Source organism: Carcharodon carcharias, chromosome 12 (assembly GCF_017639515.1).
Source record: "Carcharodon carcharias isolate sCarCar2 chromosome 12, sCarCar2.pri, whole genome shotgun sequence".
Lineage (NCBI taxonomy): Eukaryota > Metazoa > Chordata > Chondrichthyes > Lamniformes > Lamnidae > Carcharodon > Carcharodon carcharias.
The window spans coordinates 85,877,473-85,902,623 of record NC_054478.1 but is presented as its reverse complement, the minus strand read 5'-3'; the positions used below and the strand labels follow the sequence as shown (position 1 = coordinate 85,902,623).

At 38.5% G+C, this 25,151-nt stretch overlaps 1 protein-coding gene across 1 annotated transcript; it reads right to left on the bottom strand.

Annotated features, from left to right (window-relative positions):
- Positions 1-639: 639 nt before the first annotated feature.
- On the bottom strand, positions 640-24,825 carry rbm45 (RNA binding motif protein 45). The gene is made up of 10 exons (XM_041201400.1): positions 24,451-24,825; positions 17,215-17,337; positions 14,580-14,706; positions 12,705-12,842; positions 11,901-12,116; positions 9,949-10,084; positions 9,723-9,819; positions 4,630-4,793; positions 3,337-3,555; positions 640-947 (listed from the first exon to the last, which is right to left on the bottom strand). The coding sequence occupies exons 1-9, from the start codon at positions 24,724-24,726 to the stop codon at positions 3,363-3,365; spliced, it is 1,470 nt and encodes a 489-aa protein (XP_041057334.1). The 5' UTR covers positions 24,727-24,825; the 3' UTR covers positions 640-947; positions 3,337-3,362.
- Between the last annotated feature and the right edge of the window lie 326 nt (positions 24,826-25,151).

Here is a 25,151-nt window from a genome sequence, read left to right as displayed (position 1 = left end):
AATTTCTGTTTCCATTTTTATTTGAATGCTTGTGTTCTTAAAGTGTAGTGTTTAAAATGTAGATTCCTCAACCTAAAAATTCAATTGACCAATGTCGATTCAATGGCTTTTAAGAACATGCTGACACAGATTATTTAATGGTCAGCAGTAGTGAAGAATTTAAAATATATAAATTACTAATACAACATACTAGCACTTCCTTTTTACTGATTAAGTATTGTCTCCACTGGGAATTTAATTCTCATTGTTTTAATTTACAAGATTTGCAATAATTCTAAGAGTGACCATTATTCATTAAAATCAAGTGTAAAAGAAAGATATTTAACATGAAATGCCTCTGTATATACAATGAAGTACTTGAAAGTGCTCTTGCCAAAGGACAGAAGCCAAATAAAGATGACATTTACTAAAATTAATTTTATTGATTCTCTACAAATGAATTGTGTTCCCAGAGCATAAGGTATATATATATATATATATTATATATATCCTAATGTGGATACTGACAAACCATTTGTTTCATCCACTGTGCTTACAGGTACTACTCAATCACAGTTTACATATTGCTGCAATGGGTTTTACTTACTGTGTACTTCAGTCACAATATTGTGAAATAAAGCCATAAAGTATATGCACCAGAATGTTTCACAAATAAGCTTTATTATGTTTTGTACAGGTTATTTAAGACAACACAGCTAACACAATTCAAACTCTAACGGCTGGGAATGCAGAGGTTACATGGATTAGAGTAGGTTTCTTAAAGCTATTATTAAATTCCTATCTTAAACACTGTAATCAATATCTGTCAAAGTCTTCACTTGCTGCCCATTCCCAGAAAATAAAAAAAGTTAACTGTTCAGTTACTAGCAAAGGTCACGAGTGGAAGTCACTGTGTACTGTCAAGTAGCCAGTCAGTCAGCTGATGTGTCATGTCATTTGTCCCCACTCTGCAGAAACAAAAACATTTATAAAAAAGTGCTGTGAAAATGTAAAAAGCATCTGTTAACAAGGAATAAAAGTCTACAGGTACAGTACAAATTATGTTCCAGGAAATTTCTGATGAAAATTAGGTGATTTAACTTTTTCTTTAAACCATATATTCAAAACATTTGAAATGTGCCTAGTATTAATATCAGGCATCCCTATAAGGCTTTGGGCTGTTTATTTTGCCAGTCCTTTGCCCTGGAGAAAAAAAATATCGAAAGCAACCAAGACTTTTTTTCCCCCTAATTTAGTTTTGGATATATTCATTACTACATAGGCAGTTGGATCGCCAGTTTTGTACCTGTATACAAATTAAGAGTTAAATGACAAGGACTGTGTTCTTAAAAATGTGATAAATTTTATTATGCGTTCTTATATTATTATGCTTTGAAAAAAAATCAGTAAAAAATTTGTGAAACACTGCAACATGTATAAACAAGACCAATATGTGGAATTAATCCAACAAACCAGTGCAATTTTTATATATTAAAAAAGCATTGTTTCAAGCTTTATACTTTAAATAGAAAATTGAGAAATAGTTCAGCTTTCAAACTGAACTATCAAGCAAAAAGGATGCTTACTGAGCTTATACAAATCTTGTGATCGTAGATGGAAAATATAGCATAAACCCCTTGCCTTAAAGAAATTGGGGAAATTAAAAATTGCATTTAATAAAATCAGTTGATGGTTTTTGGAAGAACTAGTTTAGAGAATGATGGTCAACAAATTGTGCCAATTGACTCACACTCATCCTTAAGTATTGAAGAATCCCATCGCCATTATTAATTTTAAATATAGTAACTTCAGAATGTCTTTACTGGTAGCACACTAAGTATGCTATATAGAAGTTATGGTAAACATTAGAGCTTCCAGTTTAAAATGCTACCCAAAGACATCAAAATCTCAGTTGGTTGCTGGCAGGTTGTCAAAAAACCTAGAGTACAGCGAATGCATACCAAAAATTGTTATTCAATATAATATTCTATAATCTAAACATTCATATTTCAAATTATAAAAATTAACAGAAACGTGATGTGTATTTACATCCCGAACTGCAAGTGAAGAATTTTGCTGACAGGACATTAATTTTGCCAGTGAAGGGAGACATTCAAATCAATAAAAACAATAAAGCAAATTAATGGATAAGGTATATATTTAGCAATTTCTTTAAAATTCAAATGGAGCTCAGAGACACAAGGGTAGATGCCGGCAAAACAAGCTTTTTGTTTTAGCATCCAATTGCAGCAATGAGGACTTCCAAGATCAGATGTGTAAAGCAGAAATCTTGGCACAATTTGGGTTAATTTAACCAATTTCAGAGGAATATCCTGTCCATACGCCAGTATTAATTAATCCCTGCTGTCCTACTCAACCTTAATCATAAAACAAACCTGGTGCACTTTTGCATCAAACTGGAAGGTTGCTTTATGCTGTTCACAAAAGTCTGTCCAGGTATAAAATAAGAATGCTAAGGCCAGTTTCACATAAGACCCAAGAACCTTGAGTGTTATTTTCTTTAACTTCATTTGTCTGGGCTGAATGTCAACCTAGATACAACAGGCAATCACAAAACAATTGCTCATAATTTGTTTAAATAATGGAGAAGCTAATAGCACCCACCATTATTTATGCACAAATGCTACAGCAACTTGCAACTAGGGCAGATGTGCGGTTAAATGCAGAAATCCAAAAATTGCTTTCCAAGGTGCGCCACTCTGCTGTTAGCTTTGTGGAAACGGCATCAAGTTGACTGGCTAACCATTATGCAGTATGAAGCTGTGACCCTTGACTGTTGGGCTCAAACTAAACTCAGTGCAAAAAAGTTAATTGTCCATTTCAGTCTAGGTACCCTTTTAATATCTCAATAATTGTTAATTATTGCTAGTCACCCTTTCTAGCACTGAAAATTAACTATTACAAATGCGGAGTCTCACCCTTTCAGGTTTTAATTGTTGAAGATATTAAAAATATAAAAACTCATCTTATTGTTCCTATCTTGTTTTCTCTCTCAATCAGCCTTTCTTTCCCTTAGTTTACTTGATTTAGCAATGAAATCACCAATTCCAACTTACACTTACTTTTCAGTCCCTGTGCTGTTAAATTCATAGTCTTTCAATCTGATTAAATTAAGGAGACACAGTTGCTGATCCTGTCCACCTGCATCCCCAATGCCTGATTTTGCTCGCTGACTCTTATCAGCTCATTCGTTTAACAACTTGCCATACAAAAAGTAAAAACCTTAACATGCACTGGCAAATTAAACTAACAGCAGATGCTATTAGAACCTGCCATAGCAAATTATGGTCCATTTTATCATTCAATCCTGTAAATCAAATTTAAAAGGAAGCTTACCGTTGCACAATCTTTTCTGGAACATCTTAGTGTGTGCGTTGTCGTTTGTGCGACTCTTCTCTTGGAGGATCAGCTAACATTACTTTGAGCTTGATACCATTAACAACCTTTCCATGCAAGGTTTCCATGGCATTAGTAGCACTGTGCCTTTCAGCATATTTAACATAGCCAATGTTACGTCCTGGCACCAAATATACTTCAATCAGGTTCCCAAAACGACTAGGAAAAAACATTAGCATATGAAAGAAAATGAATCTAAATTTAAGAAAAACAAATCATGTGCCAAGTATAACATGTGAGATCTGTTCATTATCAGACTAATTCCATGAATTTATTACTTATTAAATGTTACAAAGTTCAAATGAAATGATTGGAGAAAGAGGTACTTCACCACAGGTGAGAACTAGAAAATCTCAAAATTAAAAACAGAGTGAAGCTTCTGAGAGATTAATTTAGACATCAGCAAAAGTATGGTAGCAAGTAAATATAAAATACACATATCATTGATTTGGTTAAATGGTTGATGAAGGTTTAAAAATAGTGGAAAACATACAAACAGGAAATAATTTGGCTTATTAAGTCTCTCCACAAATTACTCCTGTGGCAGCTGCTTCTCATCAATTCCAATTCTTCCTCCCCTTAACCTCACTATTCTTTCTAACTCAGTCTTAAATACTTTGCATCTTTGGCCTTCACACTCTCAGGTCTTTTTGTGAAAATTTTTTTCCTGGATTCATTTTTAAACTATTATGTCCTCTTGTTGCTGATTCCTCCAGTGGGAGGAAGAGCCATGCCCTACCTAGCCCTTCATTATGGCTAACTCATTTCCATTCAAAACATCACCCTGACAACTTGATCCAAGGCCAGGATAATATCCTTAAGATCAAGAGTTTGATGCAATATTCCAAATGTTTTACCAGCACTCAAAATTGTGAGCCAGCTTTTAAGTGACATATTTACTCAAAGCCCTAAACTATTTTACTCAAAGCCCTAAACTATTTTGCTCCACAAGCATTTCTCAATTAGATCATGTTTGATGATTTGGCTCTCTCACATTGTTACATTAAACTGCAGCTACCATCATTCTACCCACTCATGTAGTAAATCCTTTATCAATTTTCTGCTCTCCATCGCAATTCACTACATTTTCCTAAATTAGTACCATTTGCAAAGGGAAAGGGAGTAAGAAATCTGAATATTGATCTTTTCAGGCTAACAGCGAACTGAATAGCAAACAAAAAAAACATCTAAAGCAATGTGCTGGTACTTCAAAAGTCTAAAACATCTCCTTACCAAAACAGGTCCTCCAATACATCAAGGGGCAGAACAGTTGGATTGAAGACGACAAAGAGTCTCTCTCTGACAGTACTATCAGAAGCAGCAAAGTTTTGAGGTACAGGTATAGAAAAGTCAACCTGCAACCGAGACATCTGTGTATTACTGCTTCCTCCAAATCCCTGCAACAAATTTTGGTCAAATGTTATATATTTGTTTTTTTAAAAAGCCTTTCTCCTACATAGAATCATACAATTCATGTATTAATCATGCAATTAATTGAATCTATACCTAATGTGCAGTATATACAATACTTGTAAAATTTAAACTTGTGTTCATAAATTCTACATATCAATTTTACAAGGTAAAATCATCTTGGTAATTAATGAAACATGAAGTAGGGCAAAAAATTAAAAAGGGACATGTTTAGTGTGTGGGGAGAGAATGATGGTAGGTGCAGTTTAATGTAACAGCATGACAGTGCAGAAGTATCAAATGTGATCTGGATTGTGAAATTTGTTTGTGGAGCAGATTTAAAAAAGGATCTAGGTACACATACTAAAGGCTAGATCACAATTTGAGTACTATTTAAAAAATTCACATTTAAAAAGGTTAGCTGCTTACATCAGCCAAAAAGCGATACCCATTAACCTCTTGCATTGTCAATTATAAAGTTGCCAATTATAGTGTCTCAAGTACTCATTTTACTTCAGGTACAGACAGGTGTTTAGTCACTTAATTCACATTTGCACAATTAACACAATGCTAAAATCAGCCAAGAATATGCTGTTTAATTAATTATGTCATCTACTACAAGCGCTTAACAGTAATTCTTAAGTCAAAGTAGAAAACGCTGGCAACGTCAAGTTAGGAGACTTTAGACAACGAGCAGGCCAAAGTTTTACGTTTGTATTTTATCTACACAAGTCAGAAGTAGTTCATGCTCTTACACAATGGTGTTGCTATTATCATTTTTCCTCACAACTGTCCTAAGATCTATATAAATTTGCATTCAAAAGTACATTTTGTACATTCTTATTATAAACGCAGGTTGTATTTGACTAACTTTACCAATTGATTGAGTTATTTAAAGAAATAAGAGGGCGGAAGTAGGATGGATGAAGGTAGTGCTGTTGATGTGCATGTGAACTTGCAAAAAGTGTTTGAAGAAGTACCACATAATAGGCTTGTTAGCAAAACTGAAGCCCATGGAATCAAAATTGGCTAAGGATCTGAAAATAGTGGTGAATGGCTTTGCTTTTCAGACTGGAGGAAAGTGTGAAGTGCTGGCCCCCAGGGGTCAGTACCAGATCACTGTACTTTTTGATGCATATTAATAGCCTGGACTTGGATACACCAGGCATAATTTTAAAGCTGCAGTGATATGAAACTCAAAAGTTAGTGAAGAAGATAGCGACAGACTTCAGGAGGTTGTACACAAACTGGGGAAATAGGCAGACATATATATGGCATGTGGAATTTATAGAGAAGTGTGCAGTAATTCACTTTGGTGAAAAGAACGAGGGAAAGCGATATAAACCGAGTGGTACTATTTTAAAAGGAGGTGCGAGAACAGTGAGACCTCAAGGCGTACATACACAAATCTTTGAATGCAGCAGGACAAGTTGAGAAGATGGTAAAAATGGCATTTGGAATCCTTAGTTTTGTAAATAAAGGCACAGAGTAGAAAAGGAAGTTATGTTAAAAGTTTTTAACAACTTATACTTATAGCACATTTAATGTACTAAAACAGTCTAAGGCACTTAACAAGAGCGATAGCAATAAAAACATCTTTGACATCGAGCCATGAGGAAAACTAGGAAAGATGGCCAAAAGCTTGAAAAAAGAGGTGGGTTTTAAGGAGTGTCTTAAAAGAGCAGAGAGATAGAGAGGCAGAGAGTTTTAGGCAAAGAATCCTAGAGCTCAGGGCCAAGGCAGCTGAAAGCATAGCTCCAGTGGTGGAAAGACTAAAATTAGAGATGTGCAAGAGGCCAGAAATGGAGGTGTACAGAGATCTCGAAGGCCCGTAGGGCTGAAGGAGGTTACAGAGATGGGGAGGAATTTGAAAACAACGGCAAAAGGTCATGGACCTGAAACACTGGAAAGAATTTTACCGGCCTACATGGGGCAGGATTACTGAGGGGCTGGGGTGCGGGTGGACGGTAAAATTGGGGTGAGTATCGAATTGGCTCGCTGACCATGTCTCACTGTCAGGGAATTTTATTGATAGCAGGATCTGCTTTGGATAGACTTTCTGCCGCAAAGATGCAGGGAGCAAATTTAAATACACCATTAAAAGGGCCCTCACAAGGCTGTCAGCATTTTGCAGTTGCCAGGATGGCGGAAGCCACAGGTAAGGAAGGGAGCCACGCAACTTTCCATGGAGGGATTTCCCCTCCATCAATATCATTTTTAATGTTTTCTTAAAATTCCTCAGCTGTGATCACTGTTTGTGGTGGCGCTACCCTCTGATTGGGCCAGCAGCTCTAGGGATGGGTGGCTGTTCTGCACAGCAGCTTATTCATGAACCATCGCCTGTAAGATCAAGAAGCAGTCCTACCAGTTAAAAGTGGGTGTCGATGCCACACATATCAGTCGGGGCTCTGACTTTTTGGGAAAATTCTGCTTGTTAACTCTGTTTCTCTCTCCATATATACCACTGGAAATGCTGAGTATTGCTAACATTTTCTGTTTCATCAACTTTGCTGGCAAGTCTATTATGTGGCACTTTATCAAATGCCTTTTGGACATCCATGTACATCAACCACATTACTCTAAACAAAGGCTACACAATTTACCTTTAACAAATCCGTGCTGGCTTTTCTTAATTAATTCATACTTGTCCATGTGATTAATTTTGTCCTGAATTATCGATCCTAATAGCTTTTCCACTAGCGAGATTAAACTGACTGGACTGGGTTTATCCTTACTCTTTTGAACAAGAGTGTAATATTTACTATTCTCCAATCTTCTGGCAATACCCCACATCGAAGGAGGATTGGAAGGTTATGGCCAGCACCTCTGCAATTTCCACCCCTACTTGCCTCAATTGTCAGATGCAACCAATCTGGTCATGGGTACTTACAAACTTTAAGTACAGCCAACTTTCAAATACCTTTATCAGTTTTTAGCTCATCCTGTATCTCAACTGCCTCCTCATTCACTATGATGCCAGCATCATCATCTTCCTTGGTGAAGACAGATGCAAAATCAATGTCCCTGCCTCTATAGGTGGAACCCCTTTCTGGTCCCCAATTGAACAACACCTCCTCTTACCTCAATTTGCTATTTATATGCCTATAGAAGACTTCTGGATTTACTTTTATGTTGACTGCCTTCTCTTCTCATACTCTTTGTCTCTCATTTCCACTCTGAACTTTCTACATCCAACCTGGCTCTCACTTATATTATCAACCCGACATCTGTAATACGCACCCCTTTTCTGTTTCACTTTAGTGTCTTTCTCATCAACCAGCAAGATTTGGCAGTGTTTGCCCTACCTTTCCTATCCATGGAATTGTACTTCAACTGTACCTAAACTATCTCCTTTTTAAAAGCAAACCATTGTTCCACTACAATTTTGCCTGCCAATCTTTGATTCCAATTTACCTGGGAGAAATCAATTCTCAAATCACTGGGGAGATGGTGGCATAATGGTAATTCACTGGCCAGAGGCCAAGGCTAAAGTTCTGGTGATACTGGTTCAAATCCCACACAGCAGCTGGCGGAACTTAAATAAAATTTTTTCAGATAAAAAATCTGAAATCTGCAATCTGAAATTTAGTCTCAGTAATGCTAACCATGACAACTAACACCAATTGTTGTAAAAACCCATCTGGTTCACTGATGTCCTTTAGGGAAGGAAATCTGCCATCCTTACCTGGTCTGGCCTATATATAACTCCTGATCCACAGCAACGTGGTTGACTCTTAACTACCCTTTGAAATGCCCCAGTAAGCCACTCAGTTCAAGGGCAATTAGGGATGGGCAACAAATGCTGGCTCTGCCAGCAATGCCCACATCACACGCAAGAATAAAAAACGAGAAATGGGCTCTCCTCCAATTAAATATTTTTACTCCTAGATTGCTCCTTGCCCTTCATCATGGCTAACCTAAACCTTCTGATACTGTGATCACTGTTCCCCAGCTAACACTTTATCCATTTGACCCACCCTTAATAGACTTTTCTCCATGTAAAGTGGTGTCAAGTCTGTCAAATGTCATACGACTATTACATATAATGAGCAAATAATGTTCATCTGAATATGCCTGCTTGTAAGCGGTAAGGATTGCAGTAAACTTCAGAATACAAGCCTATGATGTGTTTGTTGCAGAATAAAGGGTTTTTATATAATTTATTCCAACTTAAATATATGGCACCAGTATAATCTTCATGCATAAAACATTTGTGGTTAAAAAAAATGAAGCTAAAGCAGTGACCTCCAATAGAAATTATTGGCTATTCACGGGTGGGGTCAGGATGATACTGTTTTAACTACGTGCATTAATTTTAGCAGGAAAAACCTTCCATAAACTCTCAATACAAGTAAATGTACTTCAAGTGTATACTTACTTAACATCTACCAACACCATGCAACCAAAGAAGCAAAGCACTGAATGGTCACTTTTTGTCATTTTGCCCTTGTGCCAACAAACATACAAGTACACAGATTATCTCCCTAATAATAGTTTATTACTCATTTTCTTTTTGCCAATAAAATGCTATTTGTCACTCTTAAATTAATTCCCACATGTGGTGATGGTGGCTAACATCAGAAGTTACGGAGTTACATCAAATATCACAGTGATTACTAAATAAAACACGAACACTTCAAGAGTATAGATCATATCCAGCACTGAGTTTATCCCCCTTTCAATAAATTCTTCTTTGACAAGATTAATAAGGGTTACAATAGATTTCAGTAAATTAATTTTTCTTGCCAATAAATTCATGAACAGTGGGAGTGTTACAGAGAATACCGAATACAGATTATTTGACTAGCAGTGTTTATGACTAAAGAGCTGTGCCAGTGAATGAAAAAAAGGTTTGTTAAAATCCAAAAAGAACCATCTTTCAAAGCAGAAAGAAAAGTCTAACATTTATTACTCACAGGTGAAGCTGGAATTATCTGCTGGCCAATAGGACTGTTACAGGCCAGTGACATCATCTGAGCTGCCACAAGTTGTAAGGCCATCATTCCAACTGGGCTAAAATAGAATAAGAAAACAATGATTGAAATTATTTTTCCCGATGAGCACCAGTACAAGATCAGACGAAAACAAAAAAAAAAAAAAGCACTCTGGTCAATTTTCTACAAAGATCTGAAATATACTTGCTTTGATCGTCTGTCACCAGCATCATCTTCGATATAATTGACTCGCAGTCGATTACCAGGTGGATACTCAAATCCATGCAGCTTTTCTTTGGCATATACTGCTGATGCCACATTGTTGTACCGAACAAGAGCATATCCTAAAAGAAAATTGCTTGTAAATATCAAACTTCCCTGGTTAGAGGTTATCCCATCTTTAAGAGTTATAGCAGTTCTTTTATGCACACAATACCCCAATTGATGTTATTTTCTTCTAAAAAAGAAACCTCATTACAGGTGGTGATCTGTTTAAACTACAGGTTTGTTCTTTTGTAAATCTCAAGGAATCAAGCGATTAAAGCAACACTTTACAGATAGGACTTAGAACTACATTTCACATGTAAAATTTAAAGAAATTCCTGTAAAATTGCAGTTCCAATAGTAAATCATATTTTTGACATGAAAAAGAAAACCTTTGATATTTCAATACATATTCTGCTACATATTTTTCCTATTTTGGCATATATGATCAAAACATGTACAACTGTGCCGTCTACGGGTAAAACAGGCTTTCAATTTTATGCTTATGTGACAAAACAAGACACTTGTTGTGTACCATTTGACACCAATTATAAACAGCAAATAATAACCAGGATAAGTTACATAATTGGTACCCAATTTCTAACAGAGAATTACAATAGGGACATAATTAAATCTTTTCATACATATAGTCTTAAAAGTCTGATCTCTTTGAATGTAGACAAAGATGTCAGATTTAAAATGTTTTAATTGCATTAGTTTTTAACCAGCTTAGTTGTTTTGGGACTGCTACAAATGATATTATAATTGAAGTATCTTTAAAAGTTAGAGCATTAAAGAGAGGTCTCCAAAATTCCAATAGGAAATCATTTAATAGTTCACCAGTTCCTTCAATTTTAGAAAGTATGTCAATGACAATTAAAAAATTAGATCCAAACATTTCCCATAAACTTTTTCTTGAATCTAAATGAGGAACTGTAGATAATCTCCCCTGATTTCATAGCCATAACCTGATCAGATCTATTAATCCTTTTTCTGATTCAGACTGACCTGCAGTGCATGCTTATCTATTACTGGTCAGGGTTCCAGTATTGGAATATTTCAATTTTACGGTCTGAGAAAACTATTCATTATAGCAACAAATAAGAACACACATTCATATCATTTACCAAAATCTTCAAATACACATTTGTCAACTCAACAGGTGTGCTTGAAGTCAAAACGCTGATGGTCATTAGCACAGCACACTCAAGTGCCAACTATTTGTTGGAACAAAAATATTATTTCTAAACCAAAATTTAATTGTAACATGCTAGGAATTGTCCACGTGCCTAATTCAGCAGCAGGTTTTAGGCACAAGATCATAAATATTATAAAATACTTGCAAAGTAGTTTTGTTTCCTCATATCAAAACATTTTTCCATGAAAATATTTTATACAACATACCTTCATTCTGTTAATATTTACATGTACCTGAGTTTATAAAGATTTACTCAAGTGCTATAATGTAAATATAATAATTCTTATTATTCTGACATGTTGATGTGGACAAAATAACATCTTCATTGGTGCAAAAAAATTTGATCACAATCCAGGATAATCTTAAACTAAATTGTTAATGATTATGTTGATGAATATGCAACAGTACATGTGGATTTTACCACATGAATCATCCATGTGCCTAATTCATGATCTTATCCAAGGCACCAGAAAGATATGCAATAAAGGCCAGCCTTTTCACCGCTGGATGAGGAACGCAATACAGCAGTGGCAGAGGACATAGGACAATTAGACAGCTCAAAATGCGTGGGAATAATCCCAAGAATGTGTGCGTGCACTGGGGGAATGAGTGAAAAGAGGAAAAAATCAGTTTAAAAGGTAATTGTCAATTACCTGGTTATACACTGTTTACACTAATACATGTAAAAAAGTACTTGCCTTTACCATAACCCATATACGGGTCTCTCTGAATTTCACAATATTCCAGTCCTGGGATGATATCAAAGAGACTATAAACTTGTTCATGTGAAAGTACTCCTCTAGTAGACACTGAAAGACATGTGGATATACCTTCTCCACTTCTCATTTCATTTCTAACTTCAGCTCTCATTTCACCCCCTCTGATTTCACTTGCTCCAACACTGGCAAATTCACCTGCATCAGCATATAATCAGAAATTGATAGATAAAACGTTGGTTGATAAATATCTCACCCCCACTAATAACTGGGGTAAAGGCACAGTTAAACATAAGTGTGGTGCTGCATTTTACAATTACTTAAAAACTGCAAAGTTAGTGAATAAGTGGTGATATTAATTGCTGAAATACATTTTGAACATCGTTTTCATGGAAGAGAATTGAAATTTTAATTGGAAAGGAACAGATCCAATCCTAGAGTGATTAAAAAAAGTAGTCAAGAAATGACACAATTTCAAGCATATATTCTGTACTTTTTGTGGGTTAATTATTTTCTATAAATCCAGAGCAGCACAATTGTTTGGAGTGTCCATTTTTTAAATTCACTATGCTTTATTTATAATGCAAAAGCTTCCCTGATGCAAAACCTTGCAATGCTGAATCTCAGCTCTCCTTGGATTGCATGGCAAGTTTTACAGCAGTCACATCAGTTTAAAAACAACTTAATTAATGTAATTTTATGCATGCAATATATTCACAAAAAGTAGGCTTCAACCATCTGACATTTAGTACTGAGCCAATTTTCCCCTTAATTCTGTACACTTACCAAAAGGAAACATATTTTGACCTCTTGGAGCATCAAACCCTGACCCATAAGATGGTGGTTCTTGTCTGGCCCCACCAATATAGTCATTCTCAGAATAAGTAGGTTTGTTTCTTGGTTCAGCAAGTATTGCCTTAAAAGCTGTGCAAAAAGGTAGAAATGCATTAAATGAAGCATGAAATAGGCACATACACTACTTGGTTCAGTTTGTTTACTAATCTCCTGCTAGTGAAGACGACTTCCCATTTGGCTGTGTCTTCCATCACAGCATTTTGTTTCTTTGTCTTGCATCTAGCTTTCTCTGGTCACCCAAAGTATTTTACAAGCAATGCAATGAAATTTTCAGCAATACAAGAGAGATGGTAGCTAGACTGCAACACACAGTTTGAACAACTCACCACCCACGCCCATAGTTTTAGTGGCAAAAGTATTCTCACTGCAAATCCCAGTCTCAAAGCCTGACTACATTTTAAAGAATTACTACTTTTCTGTAATTTTCTATTAGGATTCTAATATTTGCTCAGCTGACAAGCTACAGTTAAGTAATAAGAACTCCCCAACCATCTTCGTTTTCTGGTCTTATATGACTGGAACACAAAAAAGAATTGTAATTACTGTATACATTTTGTCATACATTTATGCAATTAATTACCAACTAGACATTAAGAATCATTACAGTGTAGTGACAATTAGAATTTTAACTTTAAATGTTTACAGTTGTGTAAGTTATGCAGCTTTTTCAGGGCCCATGCAACCACTAGGCAAACTAAGTGGTTGCCTAGAGCTGCAAAATTTGGAAGGGCGGGGGGGGGGTGGGTGCGAAAAACTGAATGAACTATTCATGAACTACACAAGTAAACAAACATGCTTCATCAGTGGGAATGAAAGGTCTAAATCTACTGGTATACATCCACATAAACTGACATACATATAGATTTCCATGTATTTACATTGTAGTCTTTCCCAAAATTCCATTTTACATTCCTCATTCTGTTAATGCGACAGTTTTACAAATTTGTACATCTATATGACTATTTCAAAACTGCAAACCAGTAAATAATTTAGCTCGCACTATTATATAAGCTGCAAATAAAATTATCTAGGAACACATTGTTGCAGGAACACATAGTATTACATCTTGTGAGCCGTATTACACATTATAATGTGCATGTCTTCTAATACATTATCCTGTGAAAAGTATAGAAGAATGATGTACAATCAATCAGTTAAATATTCTCCTTTTTCACATAAAATAAATCTAATTATAAATGCATAATTTTTATTCATATTCAAAACTTAGTTGTGGGGAGCGGGGGTGCACAAGGCTGAAGGTTCGCATAGGGCACTTAATACTCTTGTACCGGCCCTGAGCTTCTTTTGTACCACAAATTGCCAAGTGGTGACAGTAATTCCTACTCATATGACTTTCTTTAAATTTCATACGCTGTTCAAAAAGGCAACTTTGCCCCAAAATACAGGTGGAAATCTTCCCCAACATGTGATGTATCAGAATCTCTTAGTTATGAACATCATGATGTATAGCTCCATCCTAAAATGTGAATGACATGCTTTCAAAAAAAAGAGAACTTTTACCTGGGGATTTACAGTACGTACTTCCAGTCTGAAGTGAACTAATACTGATCACCGTATTCAATAACATGGCATCTGCTTTTAACTCAAGCTCATTCAAAATGAGCAATGACAAAATATCCAGTAAAAACTTAGATAAATACACACATATAACTTGTTCAGTTTTACAGTAATTATAGTGAGGAATAGTCCAATTATGTCAGAACCTTAAATGATTCTAGTACACCTCACTCCTGATTCTGAGATTTATTTTCAAAAGTTTACTTCAATTTTGTAAACAAGTCTTACATCGTTCGCAGTTTTCAATGGCTTGAGCAGCTTGAGACGGTTTCAGAAACCTCACATAGCCAAAGCCTTTGCTTTCTCCTGTGCTCTTGTTCTTGATTACACTGCAGTATTCAATATCTCCAAACTCCTAATATATATAGAAACTGAAGTTAGAGTTCAATATTTTACTATAAAAATTAGGGTCAACCATAAACAGTCAATAGATGTACAGTGGTTATATTAGAGACACAAAGCAAACAAGCTTGGAAGGTATTGGATAATATCCTGAAAAATGAAATGACTGAAAACCAATTTAAAAAATAATTATATTGCTTATGTTCTAAGTTTACAACTGGGGGTCTGTATCTATAGTCTCTCCCCGTTACTTGTTAAGTTTGTGACTGTTAAGTGGCAAGATAATGGCTGGGATTTTTCAGCACGGGGTGATTCCTAACGTCATGGCCATATGCGGGTCCCAGGCTCATGCAGTGGACAGCGGGATCGCCACAGCAATCCTTCTGGCAGTGACTAATTAAAGGGGTTGCTGCCAGGCCAGTGGTTCAAATAAGGAAGGTCAGCCAGCTCACCACAATGAGTTCAGAGGATCAGTAGTTCTGCAGCATCAACAGTGCCACCAACAGAGATGCCCACTGCTGAGGGTGCAAGGGTGGGAGGGTGTTTCCAATTTGAGGCATTGAAGGGGACATGAAAAATTTGTCAGGACAAGACAGAAAGGCCCTGGCAGAGGGGTAACCTCTCCAATCTGAGTGACAGTGCCATCACTTCTGGAAGCCCCTATTTGGACCAAGGAGCCTCTGGAAAGAAAGACATACACCCCCCTTACCCCGCCCAACCATTGGGAGGCCATCTCCATGTGCTTGCAGCCTCTCCGCCTTACTGGGGACTGCTCCACCACCGGTGAATTGTTATCGGCCATGGTAAATGGCTGTCAATTGGTCCTTTAGTTATTTCAATTGGCGACCAGCTTCCGATTGGCAAGCAGCCAAGCTGCAGCCATTCTTGCTGCTGGGAAACTGATCTAGCAGTAGGGTTATGTTGGGATTACACAGCACCCAGCATTTTACCAGAACCCCACCACCTCATAACCAGCTACCTTGGGGGCCGGTAGCCAGTGTACTTGTATCAACATTACGGGCAGGCTTTTATGTTCCGCAGGCAGGTGCACACTCGACCTGATTGGGTGTAAAATTGCACACGATATTTCGGTCGACAGGCCAACCTCTGGCTGACGGGCAAGCAAAATCGGCCAGGCTGCTTTCGATTTTTTAATGAAACCTCATCCATTGGTGGGATGTGGTTTCCAACAGTAATTTAAAATTTTTTTTAAAATTTTTATTATGTTTTTGCTATTGTTACTGAGTTTTATGTCAGGACACGCGCTTAACATTTTCAAAATCTTTCTTTTTGATTGTTCAATTCTTCAGCTCCCTGCCTTCAGGGAGTTTGCAGTGCGCACGTGCAGACTTTTGCGCTCGTACTCCTCCCACCCCTACCCCAGCAGCGCTGAGCTCCTCAGCATGCCTTTCACACTGGCTAGTCATTAATTGGCCAGCCAGTGTGAAACTGCAGTCGGGGTCCGATCACAGGTGGCGGACCATTTTGCAGCTGCTCCTGGGCCGACACGCCTTACCCACCAGAAAATCCTGCCTTATATATGTTACAGGAGAGTCAGCTAACCATGACAGGGTGTTTTTCTGAGGTAGATTAGAACTACAAAAGGCATACATAAGAACATAAGATGCAGGAGCTACAGCAGGAGATTTGACCCTGTGAGCCTCCTCTGCCATTCAACAGGACCTTGGCTGTTTATCTAGCTCAACTCCACCTTTCTGCACTATCCCCATATCCCTTTACCCAAAAATCTATTGACCTCTATCGTGAACATAGTCAGCGATGATAACGTAATCCCTTTGTTTTAACAATGCTTGCAATTCATGATTCCACGACTGAGTGCAAAGAGAATAAAGCATTCACAAGGCAGGCATCGAAGACAAAGATACCTGCATCAGAACTGTGCAAAACGCGCTGATAAGAAAATTCATCCATCCAGCACCACCAATAAAAGCAATCCAAAAGTACTAATTATTATCTTTGCCCCAAAATAATTCATAATACTTCTTAAAGAACTTAATTTCTCTCTGAAATTGAAATACATTGTACCCAAAATATTTAACAAAATTCAAAAAGCTCCATACATTACATATACCATAGGATGATTACACACCCATCTGTTTGTGTCTTCATTAAACTTTAAGCTTAACAAGTGGACATATAGGTAAGAGCCTGAGGTGGAGACCTGCCCAAACCCTACCCTTTCTTGTCTTTTCCCTTGCTTCCGTCACTTCAAAGACTCCGTTCTTTGGTTTCTCCGTTGCTCTGCTCTGTTCTTCCATCCCATTACCTCCTTTTTCCTACCCTCTAGTGGCATCTTACCTCCGCCTCAACACTTCCAAATACAACTGTACAAATATTCCAAATATTTATACAATTGATACATTTCACAAAAAAATGTTGATGTGAAAACAGCATGATGCTTGTTAATGTCTGAAATAGACAAATTCAAATTATTTTGAACCTGAGGATTTATGACAAAAAGCTGGAGCCAAGACTGAAGAAAATGGATGGATAAATGTACCTTAAAGTTTTCCCTCAGATCATCTTCTGTATAGGATTTTGGAATCATGACAAAAATTCTAGTCAACTCTTCATCTTCAACATCACGGTGACTGCCAGATCCTCTAGACTGTGCAATGAAGACCTGTTTTTTTAAAAAAAAAGAAATTTTAGACAACCCAAAAAGCTATAAGCCCGAAATTGCTGGAGCAGCACGTCTCACAGCAAGCACCATTTTACCTTGCACTGGAAATGCAAATTGATAATGCTGCAGTAGCAGCATCAATGGATCATCAGGGACCTCATAAACATCTGGTCCAGTGGTCTACCTCCTGAAGCAATGAAATTTAAGGATACAGAAAGATGGATAAGGAAGTAGGGTCTATTGGAGATAAATTACATAAAGAAAGAGAAAAACTGTGGCAGAGACAGGAAGCAAAAGAAAATAATTTGAAACGTAAAGAAAACTTACAGGAACAGTTTTACTAGTTGGGGGAGTCAGATTCCATGTATCATGATTCCCTCTGGGTCTCTTGTATGGGAGTGGTATGTCAGGACCATAAACACAAACACACATAATCGCATCTTCACGATATGAATTAGCAACCCTAAATAGCTGTGATGAGATGAATTCATACTAATTACATCAACCTAGCAAATTCATATTGTACCATGGGGAGGTTAATGGCTATTCCTTTCAGTTGTGGCAAGGCAAATGGTTCAGAAATGTGTGGCAAATCTGAACTCATGGCATATATCTGTCACAAATTGTTTTTTTTAAAAAGCATTATTTCACTTGCTATTATTTCACTAGCAATCCCTCTCTATTGTCCTAATGTAATCTTTAATTAGCAGAGCTCCACCTTTTCCTAACTTCATATCCTTCCTAAAGGTCACATGCCCTTCAACATTCAGGTCCCAATCTATGCCATCCTGTAGCTATGTCTCTGTAATGCCTATCAGATCAGACTGTACTTATTTTTTTCTATTTGAGCTATCAGTTCATCTGTTTTGTTTCAAATGCTATGTGCATTCAGATGCATAGCCTTAAGTTTTGTTCTTTTATTATCTTTGTAACCTCTAGCCTTCTGTTGATTTACTCTTAGATTTGTACTCCCTGTCCCGGTCGGTTTATCATTTCCCACATTAATTTCTCTCTTACCTTGTCTTTACTCTTTGATATACCACATCAGCCCACCTTTGATCCTTTGACCCCACTATTTAGTTTAAAACCCTTTCTACTTCCCTAGTTTTGCAGTTCACAAGAACATTGGTCCTTGCATAGTTCAGGTGTAGGCCAGCCCAATGGTACATCCCCCACTTTCTCCAGTACTGGTGTCAGTGCCCCACGAACTGGAACCCACTTCTCCCACACCAGTCTTTGAGCCACACGTTCATCTCTCTAATCTTATTTGTCTTATGCCAATTTGCAAGGCTCAGATAATAATCCAGAGATTACCACCTTTGGGGTTCTGCTTCTTAATTTATTGCCTAGCACCTCATACTAACTAGGCAGGACAAGGAAAGACATTCTGCATTAGTCATTGGTACCTACGTAGACAATGACTACTGGATCCTCCCCCTCCAAATTCCTCTCCAGTCCTGAGCAGGTATGCCCTGACACTGGGCAGGCAACAGCCATCTGGACTTTTGATCTTTGCTACAGAGAACAATGTCAATCCCCCTCACTATACTGTCTTCTATTACCACTACATTCTTTTTTGCTCCCCCCACTTGAATGGCTTCCTGTACCATGATGCCATATCCTGTCTGCTCATTCACCCAGCAAACCTTGCTTTTGTCCATACAGGTAGTAAGCACCTTGTACCTTTTTGACAATTACAAAGTTTGAAGCTTCTCCACAATTGTCTGCTCAGTCCCTTTACTTGCCTCACTCGCGGTCACATCTGCCTGTCCCTTATTGCTGACCAAAACAGACGACCCTATTCTAAGAGGTGTGACCAACTTCTGGAACAAAGCGTCCAGGTATTTCTTCCCTTCCCTAATGCTGCGTAGTGTCTGCAATTAAAATATTTTTCTGAGCACAAGCTGCAGTAAATTTTGAAAGCTGTTTCAAAAAAAAAAGCTCATTTTGAAATCTTTATTCATTGACTTTTATATCTATGTATATTTATTTACTTTAAAAGTGTAGTGGTGGGACTACGGTTTTGCACACCAATTACTTCTCTCTCTCTCAAAATGCATGTAGCGGTGTTTTTTCCCTTCTTGGATTTAAAACATTGAATTTTGAACCGTAAAAGCTTCTGATATCACCTGATTTTTCAGCAGTTACACTGAGAAAACAAAACATTATAAATGTAAAAATTCCAACTGCTGAGAAAGCATCTTAAGCTGCATTTCAAAAGCTGCAGCTAAGCACCTGTATTTTGATGTATTGTAATATTTACATTTTCTTATACCACAGGCTGAGACACATCAAGTAGCTAATTGGTAAAACAAGTTGTACTTAACGATGCATGGATAAGTCACAAAGCAGTGCCATCATATACGGAATTGCTTTCTCCCAACAGCCCCATTAAAAATAAATGGATTCGTGTATGGATGTCTGTGTCCTCTAACACACTGGTGTACAGACAATGTGAGCAAACGGGAGTAATCTAGCATTCTGTCTCGAATATGTAACTTTATTCAAACATAGTAGTCAGGCTGGAGACTGGACATGAGTGCAGGCTTCAAGCTCAGCTTGACATTGTAGAGGTAATTGTCAAAGTATAATGCTAGTGTTGGTATAACCCTAAATTCAGACAATGCTGAGTTCTAATATTGGAGGGGGTAATATGTGATGCTAATATTACAGTCTAGTCTGCTGGGAAACAATGCTGTGATTTCTTATTTACCCTCTAATGAGGAGGGAGTTCAATGAGATTAATGCTCAAATGTGTCAGCTTTGCTCCAACTATCACTGGTCTGCATTGGCACTCCAACACAGAATCTGTAAGACAGACCTGAAATTTATTACAAAATAGACAAAACATTGACCTCCCATCTTATACACTAGGCACAATTCGCATAGCAGACTGCCACAGACAAACAGATGTCAGTGTTGTCCTTTACTCCACAGCTGCAAATGATATAAAATATATTTTTTGCAACACTGGTGATAGATAACACACTATATCTCTTCATCCCTGGAGCTGCTCTGCCACCTGTGTTATGTATTTCTATAAATGCTGCCCGTTATTTCGCAGTCAAAATTCTAGTCCTTGCTTAAGCGCCATGCGCTGAGATACTAAAACCATGCGATGCACAAGAGTCGATTCCCTGAGCATGTGGAAGAACAGCTGCTTTCCTAGTTAATGACTGCCCCAAATAGCCTAAAGTGCTCAATCAGGTTGCTACAATCAATAACCAGCCTTGCACCAAGCCTCACTCACTCAGAGTACATGGCACCAATGTGATGCAGGGCCAGCTTAAAACCCATGAACCAGGTACACCCTAGGATAACACTAGGAAAGCAGAGTTGTGAGAACTGAGTGAGACAAGAGTAGATAATAAAAAGCAATGGGTACAGTTTCCCCATTATGTGTTCCAGGAGGTAGCCACCTCACAAGCAAAGAGTCACTGTAGGAGGCTATCCTGAGAAGTAGGAACAGGCAGGAAGTACAGGAATCTTTGAGGTGTGTGCAGCTCTCGAATCAGGACTCAGCATTAGACACTGCTGGGACTGTCAGCACCATGAAGGAATACAGTCCAGACCATGGCACCAAATGGCAAGGCTGCCTAGGGGTAACAGCAAAGAGTAGAAATTCAATCATTCTAGGAGATTCCACAGCTTCCCTATGGGGAATGGACAGGCACTTCTGTACCCTTCATTCTGAGTCCAATATGGTACGCTGTCAGGGTAAAGGGCTTCAGAGGGTGAAAAATATTCTGAAGGGTAGAAAGGAGTGAACCAGAGGTTGTGGTACGGTCAGAATTTAAGGAGTTAGGAAGTTGAAAAATTGCATCTTGAAAATAGTAATCACTGGATTATTCCCAGTACCATGCACTAGTGAGACTAGAAACAGCAAGTTGGGGAGGATCAATGTGTGGAGCATTGGGGTATGGAGCAGAAGGGGGCTTCAGATTCTTGGGGTACTTTGAATAGTTTTGGGGCAGAAGCCACCTATTCAAAAAGGGACAGGTTGCATCTCAACAAGACTAAGACCAATGTAAGGCCAGACCAGTTAAGGATGGCAGGTTTCCTTCCCTCAAGGGCATTAGTGGACCAGATGAGTTTTTATGACAGTCAATGATAGTTGTCATGGTTACCATTACTAAGACCAGCTTTATACTCCAGATTTATTAATTGAATTTAAATTCCACCAGCTCCATGGTGGGATTTGAACTCATGCCCCAGGCAGCAAAGAATACAAACAATCAGGAAATGTTCAAATTGGCAGGATGTGACTAGTGGAGTGCAGGGGGGGATCAATACTGGGGCCTCCTATTTACAATTGTGAGAAGGACACAAAGAGGCTGCAAAGAGATACAATATGGACAGGTTAAGTGAATGGACAAGGTGGAAGATAGCGTATAATGTGGGGAAGTTTGAGGTTATTCAATTTAGCATAGGATTAGAGAGCAGAATATTTTTTTTTTAAAAAAGGCATGAAACTTGTAAGTGTTTATGTTCAAGGGGCTTGGGTGGACAAGGAACACAAAGTTAGTATGCAGGTACGGGGAAGTAATTGCAGTTTGGGGTTTATTGCAAGGGGATTGGAGTACAAGAATAAGGAAGTCTTGCTACAATTGTACAGGGCTATGGTGAGCTGACATCTGGAGTTTTCGTCTCCATATTTAAGTATGGATCTACTTGCATTAGAGGTGGTACAGCCAAGGTTCAGTAGATTGGTTCCTGGGATGACAGGGTTGTCCTATGATGAGGGGCTGAGTAAACTGGGCCTATACTCTTTGGAGTTTAGAAGAATGAGATGATATCATTGAAACATACAGGATTCTGAAGAGTCTTGTCGTCAGGGTAGACACTGAGGTTATCTCCCTTGGCTGAGGAATCCAGAAAACAGGGGCACAATGTCAGGATAAGGGGCCGATCATTTAGGACAAAGATGAGGGGAATTTTTTTCACTTAAGTTCTTTACCTCAGAAGGATGTCAATGCTCCACAGTTGAACATATGTAAAGCTGAGGAGACAGATTTTTAGTCTCAGGGAATCAAGGGACATGAGAAGCAGACTAGAAAGTAGAGTTGAAGCTCAGCCATGATTGTACTGAACTGCAGAACAGGCTCAGTAGGCTATATAATTTATTCCTGCTCCTATTTCTTAGGTTCTCATAAGAGGTTCACTATTGTCTTTAGGGAAGGTTCAAACTAAACTGGCACAGGGGGTGGGCACCAGCATATGGAAGTAGAAGAGGGCTAAGTTGTATAAAGCAAAGTGTGTTGGATAGTACTAGAGGAGGAAGCAGTATATTAGATAGGAGCAGAATAAGGAGGACTATGAGGAATACAAAGACATGTTTAGAATGCATGAATGCAAACTCACAAAATGCTGTGAATTTTGCTGTGAATAGGTTGGTGAGCTACAAGTGTAAATGAGAGAATGCAATGTACCAGCAATAACAGAAATGTGGTTTAAAAATGATAATGGCTGGGTACTCAATATTTGTGGATACAAGCAAGTGTTCAGAAAAGATAGGGCAGGAAAAAAGGAAGGCAGGGTTCTCTCATTTCTAAGCAGCATCCCTACTTAGGCACAATACTGCAGATGCTGGAAATTGGAAATTAAAACAGAACATTCTGGAAATACTCAGCTGGTATCGAGATTTTCTGCATTATTACAAGTCTTACCAAAACTGTTTGTATAATTGTGAACGTATAAAATTCTTTAGCACTTGCCTTTGTGTCACCTAGAGGTCAACATTTTATATCCACTCTTACCCTTTCTAATCTGCTTTGCTTTTTTTAAATATACATTCAGCTCAATTTTATTTCTTACAATCAGTTCCTCTTTAAATCCTAGCTTTCATTAGATGATTATAAAAGCAAAATAGTGCAGATGCTGGAAATTTGAAATAAAAACAGTAAGTGCTGGAAATACTCAAATCTGGCAGCATCTGTGGAGAGAGAAACAGTTAACATTTCAAGTTAAATATGACTTCTTCAGAACTGGAGGGTAGAAATGAGATGGGTTGTATACCATCCAAAGGGGTGGGGGGAAGAGAGAGAGAGCAGGAAGAACAAAAGGGAAGGAGTGGGATAAGGTAGCAAGGAGAGATTAAATTACAAAGATGTCCTGGAACAAAAGACAAAGGGAGTGGTAAAGGCTGTAGTAAAGAGACAAAAGGATGTGTCCAAAGTGAGTGTAAATGCCAGAATAATGAACAGCTCTGTGCTAAAGTGAAAACATTAAAAACAGGATTCAAACTGGCATATGGCAGAAAAACAAAAACAAAACGGACCAGAGTTTATGGTCTGAAACTGTGGAACTCAACGTTGAGTTCAGAAGGCTGTAAAGTGCTTAAGGTGAAGATGAGGTCCTGTTCCTTGCTGTGCCACTTTGAATCTTGTTTTTCATATTCTTGCTTTTGATAGCAAAAAACTCATCACATTTCTATCCTCCTTCAGTTCTGAAATCATATTCGAGTTGAAACGTCAACTCTGTTTTTCTCTCCACAGATGCTGCCAGACCTGCTGTGTATTTCCAGCAGTTTTTATTTCCTTACATCATTACTTTTTACAGGTTACCCTGTAGCTTAAACATCGGCTGTTTGAATATTCTCCCTTGTTTATCCAGACTAATTCTCGTTTTCTCATTACAATTGGCGCTCACCCTCAGTCAAGTACCTTTAAATATTCCCCATCCTTATCTCAGTACTTATTCCGAAAATAATTCCGTTTTTACCAAAACATCTGCTCCAATGCTGGTCTAACGGTTTCCTGACTGCACAAATAAAATAATTAAGCAATTTTAAACTATTATATAAGACATTTAACTATTTTATAGCTCCAGCTACAAAATGAGCCCAAAACACTGGCAGCCAATTCTCTTTCGCGACTCTGGCTGTAACGTGAAATACAGAGATCTTGCAAACAAGGACCAGGAAGGCCGGTAACTGCACCAGTAATCGCGCCCATTAATAACAAGGCTAACTTGCTGTACGCCTGCACTGAGGGAGATACAAAGAACGACCTTCCCGCCTCGATCACGAGGACACAAGGCCAAGCGCATTCAGAGCCGAACGGCGAGCCCGCGCGGCTCCACTGTGAGGATTCGGAGGTAACGGCTAATCCATACCTTGATGGGTTTGGTGTCCTCGGTCAAGGCCTTGCCGTGCATGTCCTCCATCGCTCTACAGGCCTGCGACGATTTGGCGAACTTCACGTACGCGATGCCCTTGTGCTCTTTAGATTGCTTGTCCCGGACTACCCAAATATCCTGGATATCCCCGAAGAAGGAAAATTTCTCCCGGATCACCTCCTCCGATGTCGACTTGCTGATGACCAGAAAGAGCCGGCTGTTGGGTGGATGATCGAGGTTCGCCATAGGTCGTGAGCTTCCACTATCCTCCATGGTTGTAAATCCAGCACAAACCACCAGCTCAGTGGCTCCGCCCCGTAATGTGACTCCACAACGGTGGCCGCGCCCCCTCTATGACACACGAGACGTGGCCGCGCCTCATAATGTGACTCCAGAACGGCGGCCCCGCCCCGCTCTCTGGCTCGGAGAGGTGTCTCCGCCCACACTAAGTTCCGGCCTTGCCCCGCTATTCTTGTGCTGCCCGCTCCCTCTACAGCGCCCCCTGGCCGAGAGTCAGCTGAATGGTGCGGCGGTGTTAAGAGGCCTTCCGACCGTTATCCGTTGAAATATAAATCGAGGAATGGTGATTGTAACGAAAAATGAAACCGAATCCTTGGCGTTTTGTTTTAGCCGGTCCTGGCTCCACTGTCAAAAAGTGGACGGATATTTTCCAAATTTAAGCCAAGTCTATATATTGT

Coding starts and splice junctions, on each gene's coding strand:
- rbm45 (XM_041201400.1), bottom strand. CDS start 24,726: ATGGAGGATAGTGGAAGCTCACGACCTATGGCGAACCTCGATCATCCA. Junction 12,843..14,579: donor CATTGAAAACTGCGAACGAT/GTAAGACTTGTT, acceptor CTTTTTGCACAG/CTTTTAAGGCAATACTTGCT. Junction 3,556..4,629: donor GTATTGGAGGACCTGTTTTG/GTAAGGAGATGT, acceptor GTTTTTTCCTAG/TCGTTTTGGGAACCTGATTG.